Raw genomic sequence first — 20724 nt, 5'->3', positions numbered from 1 at the left:
TGGAGACGTATCGAATAAGGCAATAGACATTGAAATTGTGGCATTTCACAGCTTACAAACATTACTGTGGAGTATATCCTAAAGTCAATGAAAGCACAACATTTTCCAGTCCCTAAGTATAATACCTTTATTTGACACATATTTTACTATTCTCAATGATATAATAATGCTACAGCGACCAAATTCTCGGTGGTCGCATAACTTCGTTCAGTTAAAATTTTTACAGAAGCTCAAGTGTTCTATCTTAAAAACTTTATTTATTTTTAATTCTAGTAAATATATTGTTCAGTTCCGTCTTAAAATAGGTATACCAGCTTATGGAAGCACTTCAGGCCATAAGCCGTTTCCAACCTATTTTGTAGCCGAATTCGCTCAGACACAAAAAAATATATAGTCCTATGTACACATACACACATGCATACATACACACATATATCGTTGATTCATAGAGGCAGGCATTTTTCGCGGAAAAAAAATACTGAAGTTTATTAGACTGCAATAAGGTATGTATGCTCACGCCAGTTGTTTCTTCCTTGTGATTGGCGGCCGTCTGCGCGCAGCATGCAACAAAATTTTACAATGCAACGAAAAATAAAAATAAATTATACCTACGTGCTGGGCTTGATGGCTCCCGGTCGCAGAGGGGCGTGTCCAATAACTGCGATCCAATCATGAACACAGCGAGAGTATGAAGGTTTGCATTCTACCTTGTGACTTAATAAATCCGCGAAATGTCATGTTCCAGGTAATTTTAAATCACTCTCATAATGTTTTCATCCGAACAGAAGGATGTAAATGCGCTTACTTGTTCAAGTACGAAGGCTGTTCGTAAAGCAAGCTGCGTTTGAGCATTAAAAAAGACGAACCCGAGAAAAAAAAGTTCCGTATTGACAGTTTTACTTTAGGCTACAGACACTTAACATTTTCACTTAATCCCCACTCAGTTCCAAGCACTTTTCGCAACGTTGCACCAGTTTCTTTAACTCCTCTGCATAAAATTTTGCCGGATGGAAACTAAACCAGTTGAAAATCGTAATTCGGTAAGTTTTGCTGTAATTATTGTTGACCCACGTTTCATGAAATAAACCAAAATGACGCCCTTTTCGTCCCCAAATAAAAAAAACTGTAGCAATGATTTTTTAACTCGAGCACGGAGATGGCTTAAACGATAATTGCAACGGTTACGTCATAATTTAAGATGGCTGCCGTGACATCCAAATTGTTAAGGTAATGACCTCGGCGGCTTATGAGCGGCTTGTAGATGCGGACTTTAAGCCGCTTTGCCGACTTTTTAAGCCACTGGAATTTTGGTAGACTGAAACGGGAAGTTTTCCCTCAAAACGGGAATTTTTTCCCTTGAAATATGCATTATTTTTTTTCAAATATTTTGAAATTTTTAGTCGGAATATTAAAAAAACTGAAAATTTTAGCAGTTGTTGGCGAATTTTGGACAAATTTTGAGTAATTTTTTGGATAATTTTGATGGTCAAGGTTAAAGGTCAAGTTAAAGGTTAAATTTCAAGGTAAAGGTCAAAGCTACCCAAGCATATAAGTACTTACGCCACACGCATTGCATATTCCAAGTCCATGAAGCCTGTGGCCAAGACATCAGTTCCATTCTCAGGCGGCGAACTGCCATGCAGAGGGGTTGAAGAAACTGGTGCAGCAGAACTGAAAGGCGATTACGTGAAAATGCGAAGTAGACGTGTAGTACATTTAAACTGCCAATAAAAACAATTTTCTCAAGAGTTCATCTTATTTTCTCGAAGTGACCAAACGGAGCTCGCTTCCCGAAAAGCCCTCGTTCGAGGTCGCGGCATGAGTCAGATGCGGCGGGCCCCAGACCGCGAGGAGGGATAAGAGGAGTCGGCGAGAAGGGTGCAGGGGGAGAGGGGGGGGGGGGGTGCTCTGCCCTCAGAGCCGCTTCTGGCTGCGCTCAGCCACTTACTTAACTGAATTGTCTATCCCCGGCTCCCTGGCGACCATTCTCCTAATGCGATGTGTTGTGAGAGCCCTCGCCCGCGTAGCGCCGCAACACATGTTCCCTTGGTTTTCCCCTCCACTCTCTGTGGCGTCTTCACAACCAGTTAGGCTAACAGCCGCAGCCCTCCTCCAGCCTGTCTCGAGCGGAGGAGGGCTCGTTCTAAAATCATTTCGAACTCACGTCATTTCGCGACAGGCTAGAATAATAATAAAAAAACGTTTGCCCTTGTTTATTTTGATGCTTCAGTGATTGGTAGAGACCGGAAAAATTCGCGGGTTCAATGACCTTCAGGATAGACTCCAATATCCTCTAGACACTTGGGCAAATGCCAACTGTTCATTGGCTGCTGACTTGTGAGACGTCTCGACTGGGTGGTCTGTGATTCGACACTTCTATCAGTGAGGGTCTCTAATTGGCCCTCAGTCCTCCAGATTAACAGTAAACCAATTGCAGAAGCAGCACTAAGATATAATTATTTGAATTTTAGCAAAACACGAAATGAACCCACGAATTTTTCAGGTTTTTTATCGAGTGGGTATCCATGAGGTTTGGAGCTGACACTTTGGGCCTATCTTAGAGGGTCTTCTCTACATATTCGTGGAAAGTACAGGACCAAACGTTTAACCTACTCTTTAAAAGCAATAACACATCATATGTACTCGTTATTCCAGATTGCCTCCTACATTTCACTGCTCACTGTGGCAATACTCTGTACCAGATAAGAACTCGTTTTTTAAGCTCAAACCAGTTTAACACCGCCCCTACCACTCTTACAGGCGATGATTTACGAGTAGTCAAAGCGGTTCGCTGCAGCGACACGAGCTGTTTGACTCCCTCTTGACTCCAGCCTTTGAATCATTGTATTACCATGTCTTCGTTTTGTTTGGCGGCAATTTTTACTGCAAATAATAGATAAAGTATTAAATATGGTACACAGCGCGTCTGAGTTACGTTTAATTTAATGTACTTCTACAACTACCGCGTATTTTGTAGCTGTAAAAAAATTATTGAATTAAAATCATTGGAAGTAACACCTTTATTTTCCAAATGTTTTTTTTTGACTTGTTACTACTACCAATCATTTCAATGCAATATTTTTGCTACAGCCACAAAATTAGCGGTGGTTATAGAACTTCATTCAATAAATACATAATCAAGACGCCCAGTATTACATCTTAAATAATTTATGTATTATTTACAATAAATTGTTGTTTAGACCCGAATTCAAAGACATGTAGGTAGTTACAAGCGTTGGGAATTACTTTAGACGATAAGACGTGAAGATGTTTTCAGCTTATTTGGTCGGAATGTACTTGCATCTGAGTTTTGCCGGTCGAATTCAGACTCATCCTGTACATCGTTGTATGCCACCAGATAGAACCAATGATTAGAGCCACGGAATTTTCGCGCATTCATTTAGTCGCAAGCTAGAATGCAAACCTCCACACTGTCGCACTGTGTTCATGATTGGACCGCAGTTATCTGGACACGCCCCTCTACGAACGTGAGCCAATGATGCCCAGCTAGGAGAGAAGTAAGCGAATCAGGTAGTGCCAAATAACAAGGATAAAAATGTTCTCGTTAAGAAATCAACAAATGGGAAAGTAAACATGGGTCGAGCACACCTATGAATTTGAATTCTATCCTGAGGCCAGAGGAATCCGCGAAATTTCCGGGACTCTACCAATGATCATTTCGTGGATTCATTGGGTAGCAAAGTAGACTTCAAGTATGTATACATCTGATGATTTGGACTGCACCGCTCTTGACGCACACTTAGCCAGTGACAAAAAGGAGAAGTGGATATCCAGACACGTATAACCCGCCAATCTTGTGACTTTGTAATCGACCAATGAAAACTCTACAAAAGGCTTGCTCATGTATTGCATAACCAAGTTGTGTGAAGTGTGGGTAGTGAAATGTATCCCTGAAATTATCCTGGCTCTAGCTACAAGCTTTTTTGTGGGTTTTGCTCTTTTAATTCAGGCATAGATAGGTTTAATTGTCTTAATTATGCCATTATCACTCACTAAAAATCAATTCCGTGTTTCCACAACTAGTTAATTAAGTCAACTTAACTTATATTGTGTCATTTGAAATAAGTTCGTTGTTCATACACACATGGAAAAATTGTTAAGGGAGAGCATAAAATACGAGGCCTACGTTGAATGCTATCCTGGAATATTACATAATAGTTAATTTATAGAATTATCCCGCGGTGTTCAACTTCTTGTAGCTTTCGTGAATTATTATGAACGATACTGCAAAGCAGGTAAATGAAACAAGAAGCTTCAAAAGAAGGGAATTTTGCATTACATATAGGCACAAATGATATGAGTCAATAAAATAATAAACATTCCAATTTCAAGGAATTTCTGTGCAAAAAATGGTTATTAAGTTGTCGGCCCTCTTAGAAAACACAATGTATTATCATACAAGTATCCAACCCATATAGAAGATATAGACACTGAAATCAACTAGAGGCAAGGCTCTAGCATAAAGTCTTGCTAAATATATAGAATCCTTCGTATGAAATTCTATGTTCTTGCTATCAATTTTCCTACACCAAAATTTTCCATTGGCTATTGTCAATAATTATTATGATATATGAATGCGGAGCGACAAAAAAAAAGTCTTCTATCCATTTAAAATTTGTCAAGATTGTATGATAAAATCGCAGAAACAATAAAGCACAATTATCCTGGAAAACTGTTTAGTCTACAATATATTCTATGCACCACACTCACCTTATTTCATTAACAGTTCAAGAATGTTTCAAAAATAATTATTAGCTACAAACCTCCAACAGTATATACACGCCCGCAAGTGACCAACAGTTTACTGCTAATAGTGTATGACAGTCCACTCTTTAAGACACCAAAACAAACACATCACTGTATAACCCAGCCAAAACCAATCAGAAGACTGGAACTCTTACATACCTATCATGCCTGCAAGATAACTAGGTGGTGAAAAACTTTTTTATTGGCGTAGGTGATGCAAAAAAATTATTGCAAAAAGTTTTGATACGGTTTAATTAGTGTGACAGCTTCATATAAATGGCAACCCGCAATAAAAGAAAATGTCGTACTTTATTCGCATTGATACAATCAGCTTCTCACGTTACTGAGCCGATGTTTTGCTTTACTAACTCTAGCAAAAGAAACGAGATTTTACTTTCAGCGATTTAAAAGGAATACAGCTATCTAAAACCACTGGATTCCCGCATGCGTAATTCAATGTGCTGTGTCTATTAAATATTTGCAATGTGTGTATTTTTCATACCATTTTACACATGCATTTTACAATTGTGTTTGACCACATGCCAATGTTGTAAGTTTCAACTCTATTCACGCAGTTGCCACTCGAGAGGAACCGCAGAGAAAATGTACAGCCTAATTGCGTTACTAAAAGCATCTTTAAAAACGTTGTAAGTTTACATACACACTATGCGCATTCTTCAAGCCACTGATTAAATGTAATGGCCTTCTCTCAAGCAGTGTTACAACGTCGTTTGTTTTAAGAGCTCTTCGGAGAGTTTCTCCTCTTATCAGCTCTTTAAAAACCTTTAAGGCGAGTGTACATTAGTCGTGGCGCTCTTTAGCAGCCAGAGATGAATGCCACCTATCGAGTCTGCTACCTATAGTGCGCCCCATCTTAACTTCGCTAGAACGGCAGACCAAACATCACGCGATTTTATCGAGTTTTCATTGTAAGCGATATTCTTGAAAAAAAAAATAATCTTCGATATTTGATAGTTTATACAACCCCACGTTGTATTATATTTAAACCTGCACGTGTAGTATCCATTGGAGGATAAATAAATGTTTAACTGTAAGCGTGTTAACTATATATACCTAATTGAAAGAAACTAAGCAAGCAATTGGTGATATTTTCAGGAAAGTTTATGGAAACGAAACACAAAATAATTTCTTTTTAATACACATTTCAAAACCTAAAAAAAAAAAAATCATAACACATTTAAAATCAACATAATATATTTTATTTACAATAACTTTTAAATCAAGTCATTAACATTCGATGAAAATAAGCAATAAATAAAAAGTTACTAAAGTCAGAAATAGTTCTTTTAATATACCCATTATGTTTAGGTAAATAGAGCATTTATTGCCGCTAGAATAATGTAAGTATTTTCTCGTAGAAACTTACTAGTCGTAGTACAGGAGATGCAAGATATAAAAATAATTCTATGGTATGCAATATTAATGCTTGTAGTTTAAAAAATGATACTTGGCCCCCAGAAAAAGTGAGGTTGGCCATCACTGTCTCAAATGGTTTTGAAAATAGTGTTTACGTCGTGTATCTAAAGAGGAGAACCACGCGATGGACGAAATTATTTGAATGCAAGGAAGTTCCTTGTTATGTGGACGTTATAGCCATATGTGAGCGGCATGAACGAAACTGATGACGTCACAGGCGAGCATAGAGCGTTGTCGCATAGCAGCGACTTCTCAAACCAGCTAAGGACCGCCGGGCTATAGACGGGCGACCAGGGATCAGAGCAGTGACGTCACGCACCAGCTAAGGATCCCGGGCTGTAGACGGGCGACCAGAGAGCAGAGCAGTGACGTCACACACCAGCTAAGGACCACCGGGCTATAGACGGGCGACCAGGGATCAGAGCAGTGACGTCACGCACCAGCTAAGGACCACCGGACTATAGACGGGCGACCAGGGAGCATAGCAGTGACGTCACGCACCAGCTAAGGATCCCGGGCTGTAGACGGGCGACCAGGGAGCAGAGCAGTGACGTCACGCACCAGCTAAGGAGCACCGGGCTATAGACGGACGACCAGGGAGCAGAGCAGGTACGTCACGCACCAGCTAAGGAGCGCCGGGCTATAGACGGGCGACCAGGGAGCAGAGCAGTGACGTCACGCACCAGCTAAGGAGCGCCGGGCTATAGACGGGCGACCAGGGAGCAGAGCAGTGACGTCACGCACCAGCTAAGGAGCGCCGGGCTATAGACGGACGACCAGGGAGCAGAGCAGGTACGTCACGCACCAGCTAAGGAGCGCCGGGCTATAGTCGGGCGACCAGGGAGCAGAGCAGTGACGTCACGCACCAGCTAAGGACCGCCGGCCTATAGAAGGGCGACCAGGGAGCAGAGCAGTGACGTCACGCACCAGCTAAGGAGCACCGGGCTATAGACGGGCGACCAGGGAGCAGAGCAGTGACGTCACGCACCAGCTAAGGAGCGCCGGGCTATAGACGGGCGACCAGGGAGCAGAGCAGTGACGTCACGCACCAGCTAAGGAGCGCCGGGCTATAGACGGGTGACCAGGGAGCAGAGCAGTGACGTCACGAACCAGCTAAGGACCGCCGGCCTATAGAAGGGCGACCAGGGAGCAGAGCAGTGACGTCACGCACCAGCTAAGGAGCGCCGGGCTGTAGACGGGCGACGCGAGGCCGTGACGTCACCACGGCGGGCAGGCAGACGATTGCGCCCGGCGACCGTGACACGGTATCGCCGCTGTCGGCGACTCGGCTCTCAGGACAGACACGGGTTTCCCATTACCGGCTATCGCGGCGCGCGGGTAATTAAAAGTTTCCTGTTTGTTTCTGGCCTGCATTCCAGCCGGCCGCGGAGGAAATAGGACCACTTCATTGCTGTCTCCCCGCGGGCTTCAACTTTCCTCGAGTCTCGCCCGGTCGCAACTGCGCTTGTGGCGCCGCGGTCTTCAGGTGAATACGTTTACTCGTCATGAAGTTGCGAAGAAATGCATGTCTGAAAAATTTCAAGTGATTCTTGGTTGGTTTTCATTTATTTTTTAAATTTATATTTGGACCTAAATAGTTTGCCAAACAACGTAACATCTACTTACTCAAATGCATGGAGACATCAAAAGCTAAGCCCATTTCGAAGAAATCCGTTGACAATGATAATATTCTTTCACTGTTCATCGAAGTCTCAGTTTCAGAAACCCTTCATGCTCTTCAGAACACCGTGGACAGAGCCACAGAAGCCAGGAAACATTCATCCTGCCTAACTGTGTGTGAAGTATACATTCTTTTGTCCAATTCGTTGCTACAGGTATACTGGCTACAGAATTAGTGGGCTACAGGACTACCGGTCTACATGAATTCAAAACTACAAGGCTACCAGAATACTGAGCTACATGGCTACAAGGCTGCAGTGCTACAGGTATATTGGCTACAGGACTACAGGTCTACATGACTTCAAAACTACAAGGCTACAGGACTACGGGTCTACATGGCTACAAGGCTACAGTGCTACAGGTCTACATGACTTCAAAACTACAAGGCTACAGGACTACGGGTCTACATGGCTACAAGGCTACATGGATACAGGGATACAGGACTACAGGACTACAAGGCTACAGGAATACGGGTCTACATGGCTGCAAGGCAACAGTGCTACAGGTCTACATGACTTCAAGGCTACAGTGCTACAGGTATATTGGCTTCAGGACTAGTGGACTACAGTGCTACAGAGACACTAAGCTACAGTGCTACGTGGATACAGTGCTACAGGGATACAGTGCTACATGGATACAGGGCTACAGTGCTACAGAGACACAAAGCTACAGTTCCACGTGGATACAGTGCTACAGGGATACAGTTAAACATGGATGCAGGGCTACAGTGCTACAGAGACACAAAGCTACAGTTCCACGTGGATACAGGGCTGCAGGACTACAGGACTATAAGGCTAGTGCTACAGGGCAACTCCCGGCGACTCACCTCCACTTGGTGCGGCGGTTCTGGAACCAGGTCTTGACCTGCGCGTCGGTCATCTTGAGCGTCTTGGCGAGCGACGCGCGCTCCGCCGACGCCAGGTACTTCTGCTTGTGGAAGCGCTTCTCCAGCTCCGCGATCTGCAGCCGCGTGAAGGACGTCCTCGGCTTCTTGCGCTTGGGCGGCGTGCGGTTCTGGTAGGGGTGGCCGATCCGCCGCGTGATGGGGAACGTCGCTGCAACCACAACCACCACCAGCGTCAACTCCTGCGTCAACCACCAGCATCAACCACCAGCATCAACCACCAGCGTCAACCCCTGCGTCAACCACCAGCGTCAACCCCTGCCGCCTGGGTTCAGACACTGCAACATCGTCTGTGTGTAGTCAGTGGCCGGGTATCTGCCTAATATCGGCACACAGTCCTGAACAACCCGCCAATAAGGCAATGGCTTCTCTTTCCGACGGCCGCCAGTCACAAGGAAGAAGCCGCTGGTGCAGCATAACGTACTGTGGTCTAAAGATACAGATCTATTTATTTATTTTTCATTGAACATGCCTTACTCAGGTATCGATGGAAACCTGTATCATTCGCGGCTCCATTTCGCAACACACTCTAAAATTGAAGCTGTGAGTTTAATCAACGAGATGTCAGTAAATTATTATTCTGCTAACTGGGAATTAATTGCTGGTAAATTAGCTGATTTCATTATGAACTTGAAATTACACTTTTTTTTATGATAAGGATTATTATACTGTTTAATGTCATATTTGTCGACTATAATGTACAGAGTGTACATAAAAGGATGTAAAACTAATCAATTGTATATAATAACAGTTTAGTTTAGACTATTTACATCAAATCATACATGAAATTGAAGGTAACCTAACTTAGTTTTTTTTTACAAATGTTCAATATGTGCACCTTCAATTATACGGCACACATCCAACCTAGAGTCAAATTTTTCCTTTCATTATGGTTAACAATTCGAAGTAATGGAAGCAATAGCCTCTTCAATTCTGTGTCTCAACTCTGGCAAATAATTAGGTATTGGCAGAACGTAGACACAATATTTTGTAAAGACCCAAAAGAAAAAAAATCGCAATGCGTTATGTCAGGTGAACGTGGAGGTAAGAGAAAAAGAGCTCTGTCGTCTCGACCATTACGACCAATCCAGTTGTCAGGGCCTTCGAGGGGCTGCATCCTGTTGCCAAATAAAGTTTGCAGGTTCACCCTTTACTAGAGAATGCAGATTTCGCGAAAATATTTTGAGACTAGATGAAAGCTAAAACACTGTAGCATCGTCTGTGTTTCATGATTGGGTGAGTTTCTCCCAGGTACATATTGAGTGTAACGACACCAATCACAGTGATTCAGTGTGGAAGTAAACGCGTCCTGATTGGCTCGGTGAAACAAGTCTCTCGCAGACGGCCGCCAATCACAAGGAAGAAACCACAGGTGCGGGTATACCTTGTTGCAGTCTAACAAGTGTTCAGATCTTTTCGCGAAAAATGCCTGGCCCTACCCTTTGCTAATAACACTCAGGAGTAATCATTTTGCGTAGGTGGCGCTGCGAGCGAGAAAACAACAAAGCAGTATTCGCGCATGCGCTTATCTACAACTGCTTGAGTTACTCTCTAATAATAATTGTGATCTTGAACCGACACTCTACTACGCTTCTGTTGATACTGTTAGAATTTATAATTGGGACATTATTTTATGGACATACTGCAATATCTATATAAATAATATTTAAAAAAAAAAAACAAGAACAGTGTTATAGCCTATTTTAAAAAGACACTGTCAGGGAAAAAAGCGCACGTGATCCAGGCCGCGCGTGGTTGAGAGGGGACGAGTTGCCGACATACCTCCGGGTGGAGGGGGCGGGGGGTGGCGTGGTTGCCAAGCAACCAGCAACTCCCCGCCGCATGCAAATGGCGGCCTGGCGTGTTCACAGCCCGCTCACACCAGACCCGTCGCACTCGTGCCACGCACCACACGTGTAACTTGCAAACCATCTAAATGACCATGGATACGAGGTGCGATCAAAAAAAAATTACGGTCGAGGAATTTTCACAGCAGCAACAGCTGAGGCCAGGTACTTCTGTTCGAAGTAATAAGGCCTGATAGTCTGATCCATTTAGATAGCCGGTGCCAAGTGTGAACAAGTTGTGACTCGGCCATCGACTTCCAGAGCCGGGAGGGTGAGGTCGTGTTTACCGTGGCACTATCATGGATAGAGGCTCGGAAATATCAAGGATTCGTCTGGCCTTGGGAATAGAATTCAAAGTCAGAGGTGTGCTCAACCCATGTGTGCTTTCCCATTGGTTGATTTCTTGGCGAGAACATTTTTTATCCTTGTTAATTGTCACTACCTGATTCGCTCACTTCTCTCCTAGCTGGGCATCGTTGGCTCGCGGTCGAAGAGGGGCGTGTCCAAATAACTGCGGTCCAATCATGAGCACAGTGCACGAAATTTCCGTACCTCTAGTAGTGGATTTCAAACAACGCATTAGCATTAAGTCTTTTTTTGCGGAACACAGATCAGAAAAGTGGATGTTGCTAAAGGGAAAACGTTTTGACGCCATTCCCGACACTCAGAGGGCCTCGACGGAACAGCTGGAGGCTTCCAGTCGTGGAGTCAAATCTATTACTTTGTTCGTAATGAAATAATTCACCATATAGTTTGATCACATCTCGTTTAAAGACATATTTTGTTTAGATGTAAATGTGTTTTTTCGCGAAGAGAATCTGAACGTTCACTAGACTGTAATGAGTAGGGGCCGGCATTTTTCGCGAATAAATCTGAACGCCTATTAGACTGCAACAAGGTACACTCACACCATCTGTTTCTTCCTTGTGATTGGCGGTGGTCTGCGAGGGAAGTCGTTGCCTTGTTTGACCGAGCCACTCAGGACGTGTTTGCTTCCGCACTGACTCGCCTTGATTGGTGTTACAACAATCGTCATGCGCCTGGAAGAAATTCACCCAATTACGAAACAGAGACGATGCTACATTATTTTAACTTATAACAAATCTCGGAATCTTTTCGCGAAATATGCATGGCCCTAGTAATGAGGTATACGAACACCATTTTTTCTCTGGTAATTGAAGGCCGTCTGCAAGAGTAGCCATTGTTTTGTTTGTCCGGGCCATTCAAGACGCGTTTGCTTGCGCAATGAATGGCTGCGATTCGTGCACCAACATGTGCGTGGAAGGAACTCAACCAGTCATGAAACAGAGACGATAATACAGTGTTTCAACTCTCAACAAGTCTCTAAAACCTTTTTTTTTAAATACATACCCCTGGCACTAGAGACAGGAAAAATTCGCGGGTTCAATGACCTCCAGGATAGACTCCAAAATCCTCTACACACTCAGGAAAATGCCACCTATTCATTTCCTGTTGACTTGTGAGTCGTCTCGACTGGGTGGTCTGTGATTCGACACTTCTATGAAAGAGGGTCTCTAAATGGCCCTCAGTCCTCCAGATTAACAGTGAACCAATGACAGAAGCAGCACTAAGGTATACTTATTTGAATTTTAGCATAACACGAAATGAACCCACGAATTTTTCAGGTCTCTAACTGGTACAAATCTTCCGACCGATGAAATACGGGAGACTCTGCTTCCAATGATCCATCTGGAGAAGGTTGCTTGGGAAATACGGGCTGATGGATTTTTTTCATGTGGGGAGGGGAAAGGGAAGGTTGGAAAAATCAAACAACGGCGCCTCGAACTGCCGCGTGTTGGCTAATTCGATGAGCAGGCTTCGTTCACTTCGCAATCCTGAGTTTTAAAAATAATTCTAGGTGTGTGTGTGTGTGTGTATCTATTCTACGTGACGCTTAAAAGGCGAGGCGTATTCGAACAACCCTTCTTTTTTTTCCCCCCAGACTTTTCTCTTGCCGGAGCGCGGATAATCGCATCAATCCGAGCAGTTTAATTCTTTTAAAAGGGAGAAGTCTAAATTGCCTGTTCAATTATTAACCATACTGCCTTGAAGCCGGCCGTGGGCTAATTCGCTCCAGCGGTTCCCTCGCCTACCTTTCCGCTTTCAATTCGCTTTTGAATTTCATTGCTGAAATATGAGGCTGAAGGCGAGGCGCGGAATACGCGATGAGAAGGACGCGCTCCGTCGTCTCCGCTGGAAGCAAAGTCGTGTAGCTAATTACCAGCGCCCGGGTCAGAGCGACTGGCAGTCGGGGTCCGGCCGGGACTGACCCCGCCCCCGGGTCGCCCGTGTTTTACAGCATAGTCGCCTCTACAAGAGTCCTCCAGGCAAACTGCGGTCCAATAAGTAGGGACTGGAAAACTTCTCGGGTTCAATGACCTGTAGGATAGACTCCATGATCCTCTATGCACGTGAGAAAATAATATCTGCTCATTGGCTACTGACTCGTGTAACCTGTTAACTGTGACGCTAGTGATTCGATACTTCTTTTGTTAAAGGTTTTTCCATTGGCCGAGTGTCATTCAGATAAACTGTGGCCCAATCACTGATGCAGTAAAAAGGGAAACGTTTTTGGATTCTAGCCTATCGTGAAATGAATCCGCGAATTTTTCCGGTCTCTATCAATAAGTTCCACGCGTTTGTATTTTAGCCTATCGCGAAACGAAACCGCGAATGTTTTTCCACGTCTCTAATAATTAGATTAGACTGCCCGGGCTAGTGATTGTTTCCTTGTGATTGGCGGCCGTCTGTGAGAGAGGCCATTGCCCTGTTCGGCCGGGCCAGTTCTGGACTGGATGGCCCTGATTGGTCTGCCGAAGGTGGTAGACATGCAACTGAAATAAAATTACCCAACCACGAAAACACAGACGATGCTACAGTGTTTTAAGTGTTTGTTTAAGTGTTTTAAGTGTTTAAGTGTTTGGCGTCGCACCTGTGTTTCCGTACCATGTGCGTCTCTGCCTGAGGACGGGAGCAGATAGCAGTTCCCGAAACGTCGCTTGTTTCTGTTTTGGTAAAACTATTGTATTTGTTTGTCTTTTCGTTTTGTCGTGTTTTTGTCTCGTTTCAACTGTTGTGCTGAATTATTTTGGGTTCAATATTTTTGTGTTGTCATCATTTGTAGGTTTTTTTTTCTTTTTTTTTAGTTCTCTTAGTACATTTTTCTTTGTTTGTTGACCATATTCCTGTTTCGGAATATTTTGTGGTGTTCATATCCTTCTTGACAACAGCAATAGTTTGCTTAATTTTGTGTGTTTTTTTTTTGTATTTTTTGGGTATTTTTATTTATTTATATTATTTATTAGTTTTTCTTCAAGAGAAAAAGTTCTTAGCAATGGCGTACGTCCAAAAACTTACATCAAGTCAGTGTTTTAAAACACAGGTGGAATCTAAATATTTTTGCGAAAAATACATGGCCCTTCTAATAATCACTAGGTCGATGCAAATTTAGTGAAAAAGATTTCGAGACTCGCTGACAGTTAAAACACTATAGCATCGTCTGTGTTTCGTGATTGGACGAGTTTCTTTCGTGTACACGTCGATTGTTACAATACCAGTCACAATGATCCAGTGCAAAGTTAAAACATTTTCCAGGGATCTTGGTAAAGTCATGGGTAGAGACCGGAAAAATTCGCGGATTCATTTCGTGATAGTCTAGAATCCAAAAATGTTTGCCTTTTTACTGCATCAGTGATTGGGCCACAGTTTATCTGAATGACACTCGGCCAATGAAAAACTTTCAACAAAAGAAGTATCGAACCACGAGCATCCCAGTTAACAGGTGACACGAGTCAGTAGCCAATGAGCAGGTGTAATTTTCTCGCGTGCATAGAGGATCATGGAGTCTATCCTATAGGTCATTGAAATCGCGAATTTTTCCGGTCTCTACTTGTTGGCGAGTGTGGAAAGGTGTGAAGGGGGGAGGGTGGGACGTCATGCAGTTAATAAAGCTCGGCTGACAGCCTCGGCCGGGCGATTCCCTCGTCAATACTGACAGGCGACCGAATCTCAGTCCTCCCATTGGCGTCTCTGTGACAGGCGGGGAAAAAAAACCTTATACTAAAATACGGACGGTTCAGCCGTAACCAAGCCAATGAATAACAATAGAGTCCTACTCCGGAAACTAGGGGTAGGTATTAATCCACGATATATAAAAAAATTAATTCCAACGCTTGTCCCCCACCAGTGGTTTCTTCCTTGTGAATGGCTGTCGTTTGCGAAAGAAACCATTGCCTTATTAGGCCGGATCATTCAGGACGCGTTTACTTCAGCAACGAACTTCTGTGACACGTATACCGACATATTACTGAAATAATAAGATAGGGATAAAAAGTATAATTTAAATTTGAAAATAATTTAACGCCAAAAATATACTTAAACCATACGATAATTCAAATATATGTGTATAAATATATATCCACTGCTTAAAATCTTATGTGGATTTAATATTTCCAGTAACACCCTTTCTTGGTTTTGATATTAAAGTATATTTGTGGATTTATGCACGATGCTTTAAAAGATAAAAGCAATAACAACAAAACTTTGGGAAAATGTAAAACTATGGAATCTTGGCTCTAAAAATTTCCTTTAAAATAATTTTTTGTTTTTACTTTTTATTTTCATATTTATAGTTTTTACTGTGATATAAGGAACAATACAATACAATACAATACAATACAATACAATATCGGAGTCGGCCTCGAACCGAGAGGCGCGAACAAGACAAGAAGACCAGCGGAAGAAGAAGGAAGGGGAGCATAAAGAAGGCGATAATGACTCGGAGAGAGGGGGGAGGAGTAATTGAAAAGGATGGGCGGCGTAATGGCGAACGCAATTACCCGGGCAGAAGGGCGCTAGAGCTGGCAACACTGGCTACAGCTCGCCGCTGAAACCAGGGTCAGCCTGCGCTGGCCGAGGATTGGATTGCCGCTTGTCCTCGCCTGATCGCGTGAGGCGGCGTTGCTAGAGACCTGAAAGATTCGCGGGTTCATTTCGTGTTTTGCTAAAATTCAAATTAATAATTATACCTTAGTGCTGCTTCTGCAATTGGTTTACTGTTAATCTGGAGGACTGAGGGCCAATTAGAGACCCTCACTCGTAGAAGTGTCGAATCACAGGCCACCCAGTCGAGACGACTCACAGGTCAGCAGCCAATGAACAGTTGGCATTTGCCCGAGTGTCTAGAGTATATTGGAGTCTATCCTGAAGGTCATTGAACCCACGAATTTTTCCGGTCTCTACTTATGGCGAAACATGACCGTTCAGTGGAACAGTAGTAACCTAACTCTCATTGTTCAGTCGAGTACGAGAAAGTGCCTCTCACAGGAAACAGATAAATTAGAGACCCGTAAATTTCGCGGATTCAATTACCTCCAGGATAGACTCCAATATCTTCTACACACTCGGGCAAATGCCAACTGTTCATTGGCTGTTGACTTGTGAGTCGTCTCGACTGGGTGGTCTGTGATTCGACACTTCTATGAGTGAGTCCTCCATATTAACAGTAAACCAATTGCAGAAGCAGCACTAAGGTATAATTATTTGAACTTTAGCATAACACGAAATGAATCCGCGAAATTCACGGGTCTCTACAGATAATAGAAACTAATCATGCAAAGCAATACTATAGTGTGTTGAATTCAAACCATCACATTACAGTATTGTTTCATCATGAAATATCGCTGTGTTTGAGAACCCGACACTGTTCTTAAATAAGTTTTGATATGTTTATTCATTCACTAAGTCATTAAATAAGAAAGAGTTTTGGAATTTAGTGAATATATTTTGTTGTACTAAATAAATCACAAATCAAATTGGTTGATTGTATGTTAATATGGTTCAAGTGTTTCTTTGACGAAATCTATGTGACCCTGATAGGGCTGGGCCGGTTGAATCCTCGAATAATCGGATTAAACCGAATCTCTAGTCTCTAGTATTCAAAATATTCTAGATTTGAGGAAAACCATTTCAAGAAAAAAATGGGATTTAAAGTAATAAATTCTAAATTTTAACAATGGCAACTCTAAGTTTACTAGGGTTGTTTATGTTTGCACTTGTTCTCGCAACGTTCCTCAAAATATTGTACTTTTAATATATATATGTAATAAGGAAATAAAATTACAATACATATTAGGTACAGATCTGGAAAAATTAGTTTATGAAAAGAATATAGATGTATAATTTCAATATTTCGGAAACCAAAAATATGATGAAGCGTGAAGTATGCTAAAAACGACGAATTTCAGCTGTTTTTAAAAGTTTTTAACGAATTTTCTCACCATGTTATAGAAAATACAAATTTTTCCACGAAACAAAGATGTTCCTGCAAGTTTATCGACGCCATTTCTGAAGAAGTCACGCAAAAGATCAAGTATCTTTAACACATGAAAAAGGTTCCAATAATAAAGAATTTTGATGGATCTCAAACACAATATTTTTTCTACTACAGAGGCCATCGATTTTATTTATGAATGCCACAACTGCGGTATGTTACACTTTGTGCTTTGAATATGACACAAACTGCTTCTTGTATCTTCATATCTTTGTTTATTTAGTGAATTGCAGTATGGCTTTGTTTACAGGATAAGCTACTACGCAATTTTAATTCATACCTAGTTTTAAGTATTTTTTTCCCTTTTATTTTGCTATTTGACGTGACACAAAATTTAGTTTTCCAGTTGGAGAAAAACTTTGTATCTCGGTAAACGTCTGACAAATGTGAAATAAAATCTACGATAGTAACATATCTTCTCGTTTATTTACACTTAATGTTTTAGAAATTTTATAGATTAGGTTAAGAAATAATTATTAATGGTATATGAAGACATGTTTAATGTGATTAATGTACGTTTAGCCCCGTTTCTATGTTTTCATTTACTTCGGCAAAATTAAGGTATTTGTCTCATTGTAAGTGTTAGTTTTGTTAGTAATTTGTTCGTAAGTTGTGAGAAAGTGACACCAATTTGAATTTGTTTGACATTTAATGTAGTTGTGTGTTGAAAATACTAGTGGCTTCAACAAAACATTTATGTAATTTTGAAAAAAAAAATTGCAAAGATTTAATGATTACTACATAGCTAACCAGTATTCCTATGTTATTTCTGTTATAATTTGTGAAGGTTCTATAAATTAATGTTTTTCGGCGCTGTGTAACGTGTTTCTAAGTACGATTGTTTATAACTTATGGCTAGGGGCAGGCATTTTTCGCGAATAAAGCGGAACGCCTGCAACAATGTATACGCGCACCGGTGGTTTCTTCCTTTTGATTGGCGGCCGTCTGCGAGAGAAGTAGTTGCCTTGTTTGGCTGAGCCACTCAGGACGCGTTTGCTTCCGCAATGAATTACTGTGATTGGTGTTTTGACGATCGTCACACATCTGAAAGAAACTCACCCAATCACGAAACACAGACGATGTTACAGTGTTTTGGCTTTCAGCTGGTCTCGGAATCTTTTCGCGAAATATGCATGCCCCTACTTATGGGAGTTCTAAGTCATGTGGATTGTTTTCGCGAGTTCTAAGATATGACCGGTCAGGACGCTGGTGTTCCTCCTCTGTAGGCGCGCCTGCTCTGCGGCCGCCGGGTAATAGCCGCGAGACAAAGACGTCGTTTTATTGGCGGCGCGGTGGCCGGGCCCGCCCCTCCCTCGTCAACTATTCATGAGCAATAATGCAGATGCGCGCGCAGCCTGCCTCCCCTGCTCCGCACACCCTGTATAAGCCTCTGGGGGCAGGCCACTCGGCGCCGGCCGGGCTTATTAGTTCCCGCTCCGGCATGAGTCCCGTTACACTGAGACCTGAAACACTCGCCGAGTCATTCAGCGACAGGCTAGAATACAAACACCTTTATCTTTTTTGCTGCTTCACGCAGAGACCTGAAAAATTCGCGGTTTAATTTCGTGATAGTCTAGAATCAAAAACGTCTGCCTTTTTACTGCATCAGTGATTGGGCCACATTTTTTCTAAATGACACTCGGCCAATGAAAAACTTTCAACAAAAGAAGTATCGAATGATTAACGTCCCAGTTAACAGGCGACACGAGTCAGTAGCCAATGAGCAGATGTCATTTTCCCGCGTGCATAGAGGATCATGGAGTCTATCCTACAGGTCATCGAAATCGCGTTTTTTTGATGGTGAGATTCATTGCATAGAGTGGTTGAAAAACGATAACAATTATTTAAAAATAACCGCGATTCCCCTGATTAAATTATGTTTTGCTCCTACAAGGGCAAGATGATTATCCGAAGCATTCATCACTTTTCCCAAATTGAGTGTGTGTGTGCAACCTCAAACACATTATCTCAACGTATTAGCGTAAGGGGTGCTTTTTTCTGGACCGCTTCGATACACCCTTAAGTGCAAAATAAAAAAATATATTTATATTCCGGCAGTAAATTCAGAATGATTTCCCCCCCTCCCCAACTTCTCTCTTTACCCACTTCCCTCCTCTACTAACCCCCTCCCCTCCCTTGCGGCTGCTCGGAAGTTACTTGGAGTCGACCCGAGTTCCGCGCGCGAGTGTAAAATATACGCCGGCCATAGCGCCTGATCGCTCGGATATCTCCTGATAAAGTGCGCGTCGTAAGATATCGCATCTTCAGTCAATATCTTAAACGAGGATGCTCCTGCGGCAAAGTAATATGCAAAACGAACCCTCGCCAGGACACGGAGGCGAGGGGGGAGGTGGGGTCGCCTGAAGCAGAGGCGCTCAGAAGTTTCTTGCCGGCGGCTTCAGGACATAGTGCCGCGGGGAGGGGGGAGGGGGTGGTAGGAGTTGCTGAAGCAGGCTTCAGGAGCGACGGAAAGTCAAGGTAAGGGAGGGGGGTTGTTTTAATTTACAAGATTGGTTTTCGTAAGGCGGGGGCATTCCTGCTTTTATCAGGACGGAAGAGAGAGAGAGAGAGAGAGAGAGAGAGAGAGAGAGAGAGAGAGGGAAGTGGCCTACGGCTATTACGTCAGAAGCCGAGCGGCACGAGGGCGAAAAATGTGGCGGATAATGCGGGATAATGAAAATTTTCATCCCCCAAATTATTCGCTTCAAATATCCGCGCCGCTGGATCCAGGTTCCGGGGGGGGGGATATCCGGCGTATGTCATGGCGCCCACCAACAACCAATTGAATGTAGCCTACACGTACACATAAAACTTATATATCTTACTAAATTTTACTCATACACTGTAATTTTTTTGTTGTAAATGGAACTGAAAACAACCATGCTAAACTACATATACTTGTTGTACATTTGTACATTAACATGAAAGAAACTGTGTCAGTACAAAAAAATGTTCACAGTAATTATTAGTTCGGATTCTTGCCCAAGCATTCATATTTTGCGTTGTCGCAGTACCTACATTAGTTAAAGTTATTTGTAAAGCCGTTCCCCAAATGGCTTTCCAGTATTAACTACGCACATTAATGAGCATAATAAAACGAAATATAATAATAGTTAATATGTAATTGAAGGGAATAAAACTAAATTCGTTGTCGTTATGCAATTTGTGACAAAATATTTTTTTAAATCTATGATATTGGGGACTTATAATTAGTACCTAATTATGTACGTTTAACATAAACATAACGCAGCTGAAAACATTAAACGCACTTCAGACGATCTTAAAAAAACTAATATAAATAATTTAGATATAAGTTTACATTATACATTAATACATAACTATATTGTTATTTAAATAAGTGGGCCTACATTATAACATTTAAAATTTGCACAACTTCATGAATTTCTAAACATTATAAAACTAATGGGACCAGGTGTTCTCTTGTTTTGAAAAAAAAAATTCTTTATTGACACCTTTTAATTTGTAATAATGTAATAATGCATTATCTGTTGAGCACGAAGTGGTAGGATCTTCTGAGATAAATAAAATAATGTTTTTAATCGTTACGTCTCACTGAAATGCTACACTTTTTTTTCTGCGAAATATTCCTTTGGAAACCAATTACCAAGAAATAGTGTGTAATAGGTAGTCTACTATAAGAAAAAATATTGTAAATTTATACAATACACGGCTATGACTATTTTTTCATGCATGCAATACGCTTTTGGAAAAAAAAA

At 42.1% G+C, this 20724-nt stretch overlaps 1 protein-coding gene across 1 annotated transcript in view; it reads right to left on the bottom strand.

Annotated features, from left to right (window-relative positions):
- Window positions 1–20724, bottom strand: part of LOC134538909 (T-cell leukemia homeobox protein 3) — an 81063-nt gene that overhangs the window by 21792 nt on the left and 38547 nt on the right. The window contains exon 2 of the mRNA XM_063380521.1: window positions 8711–8939. Within this exon, the coding sequence (XP_063236591.1) occupies window positions 8711–8939 (229 nt within the window). The remainder of the gene's footprint in view (window positions 1–8710; window positions 8940–20724) is intronic.

This window comes from Bacillus rossius, chromosome 14, assembly GCF_032445375.1.
Source record: "Bacillus rossius redtenbacheri isolate Brsri chromosome 14, Brsri_v3, whole genome shotgun sequence".
Classification (NCBI taxonomy): domain Eukaryota; kingdom Metazoa; phylum Arthropoda; class Insecta; order Phasmatodea; family Bacillidae; genus Bacillus; species Bacillus rossius.
This window is presented reverse-complemented; position numbering and strand designations above follow the sequence as displayed.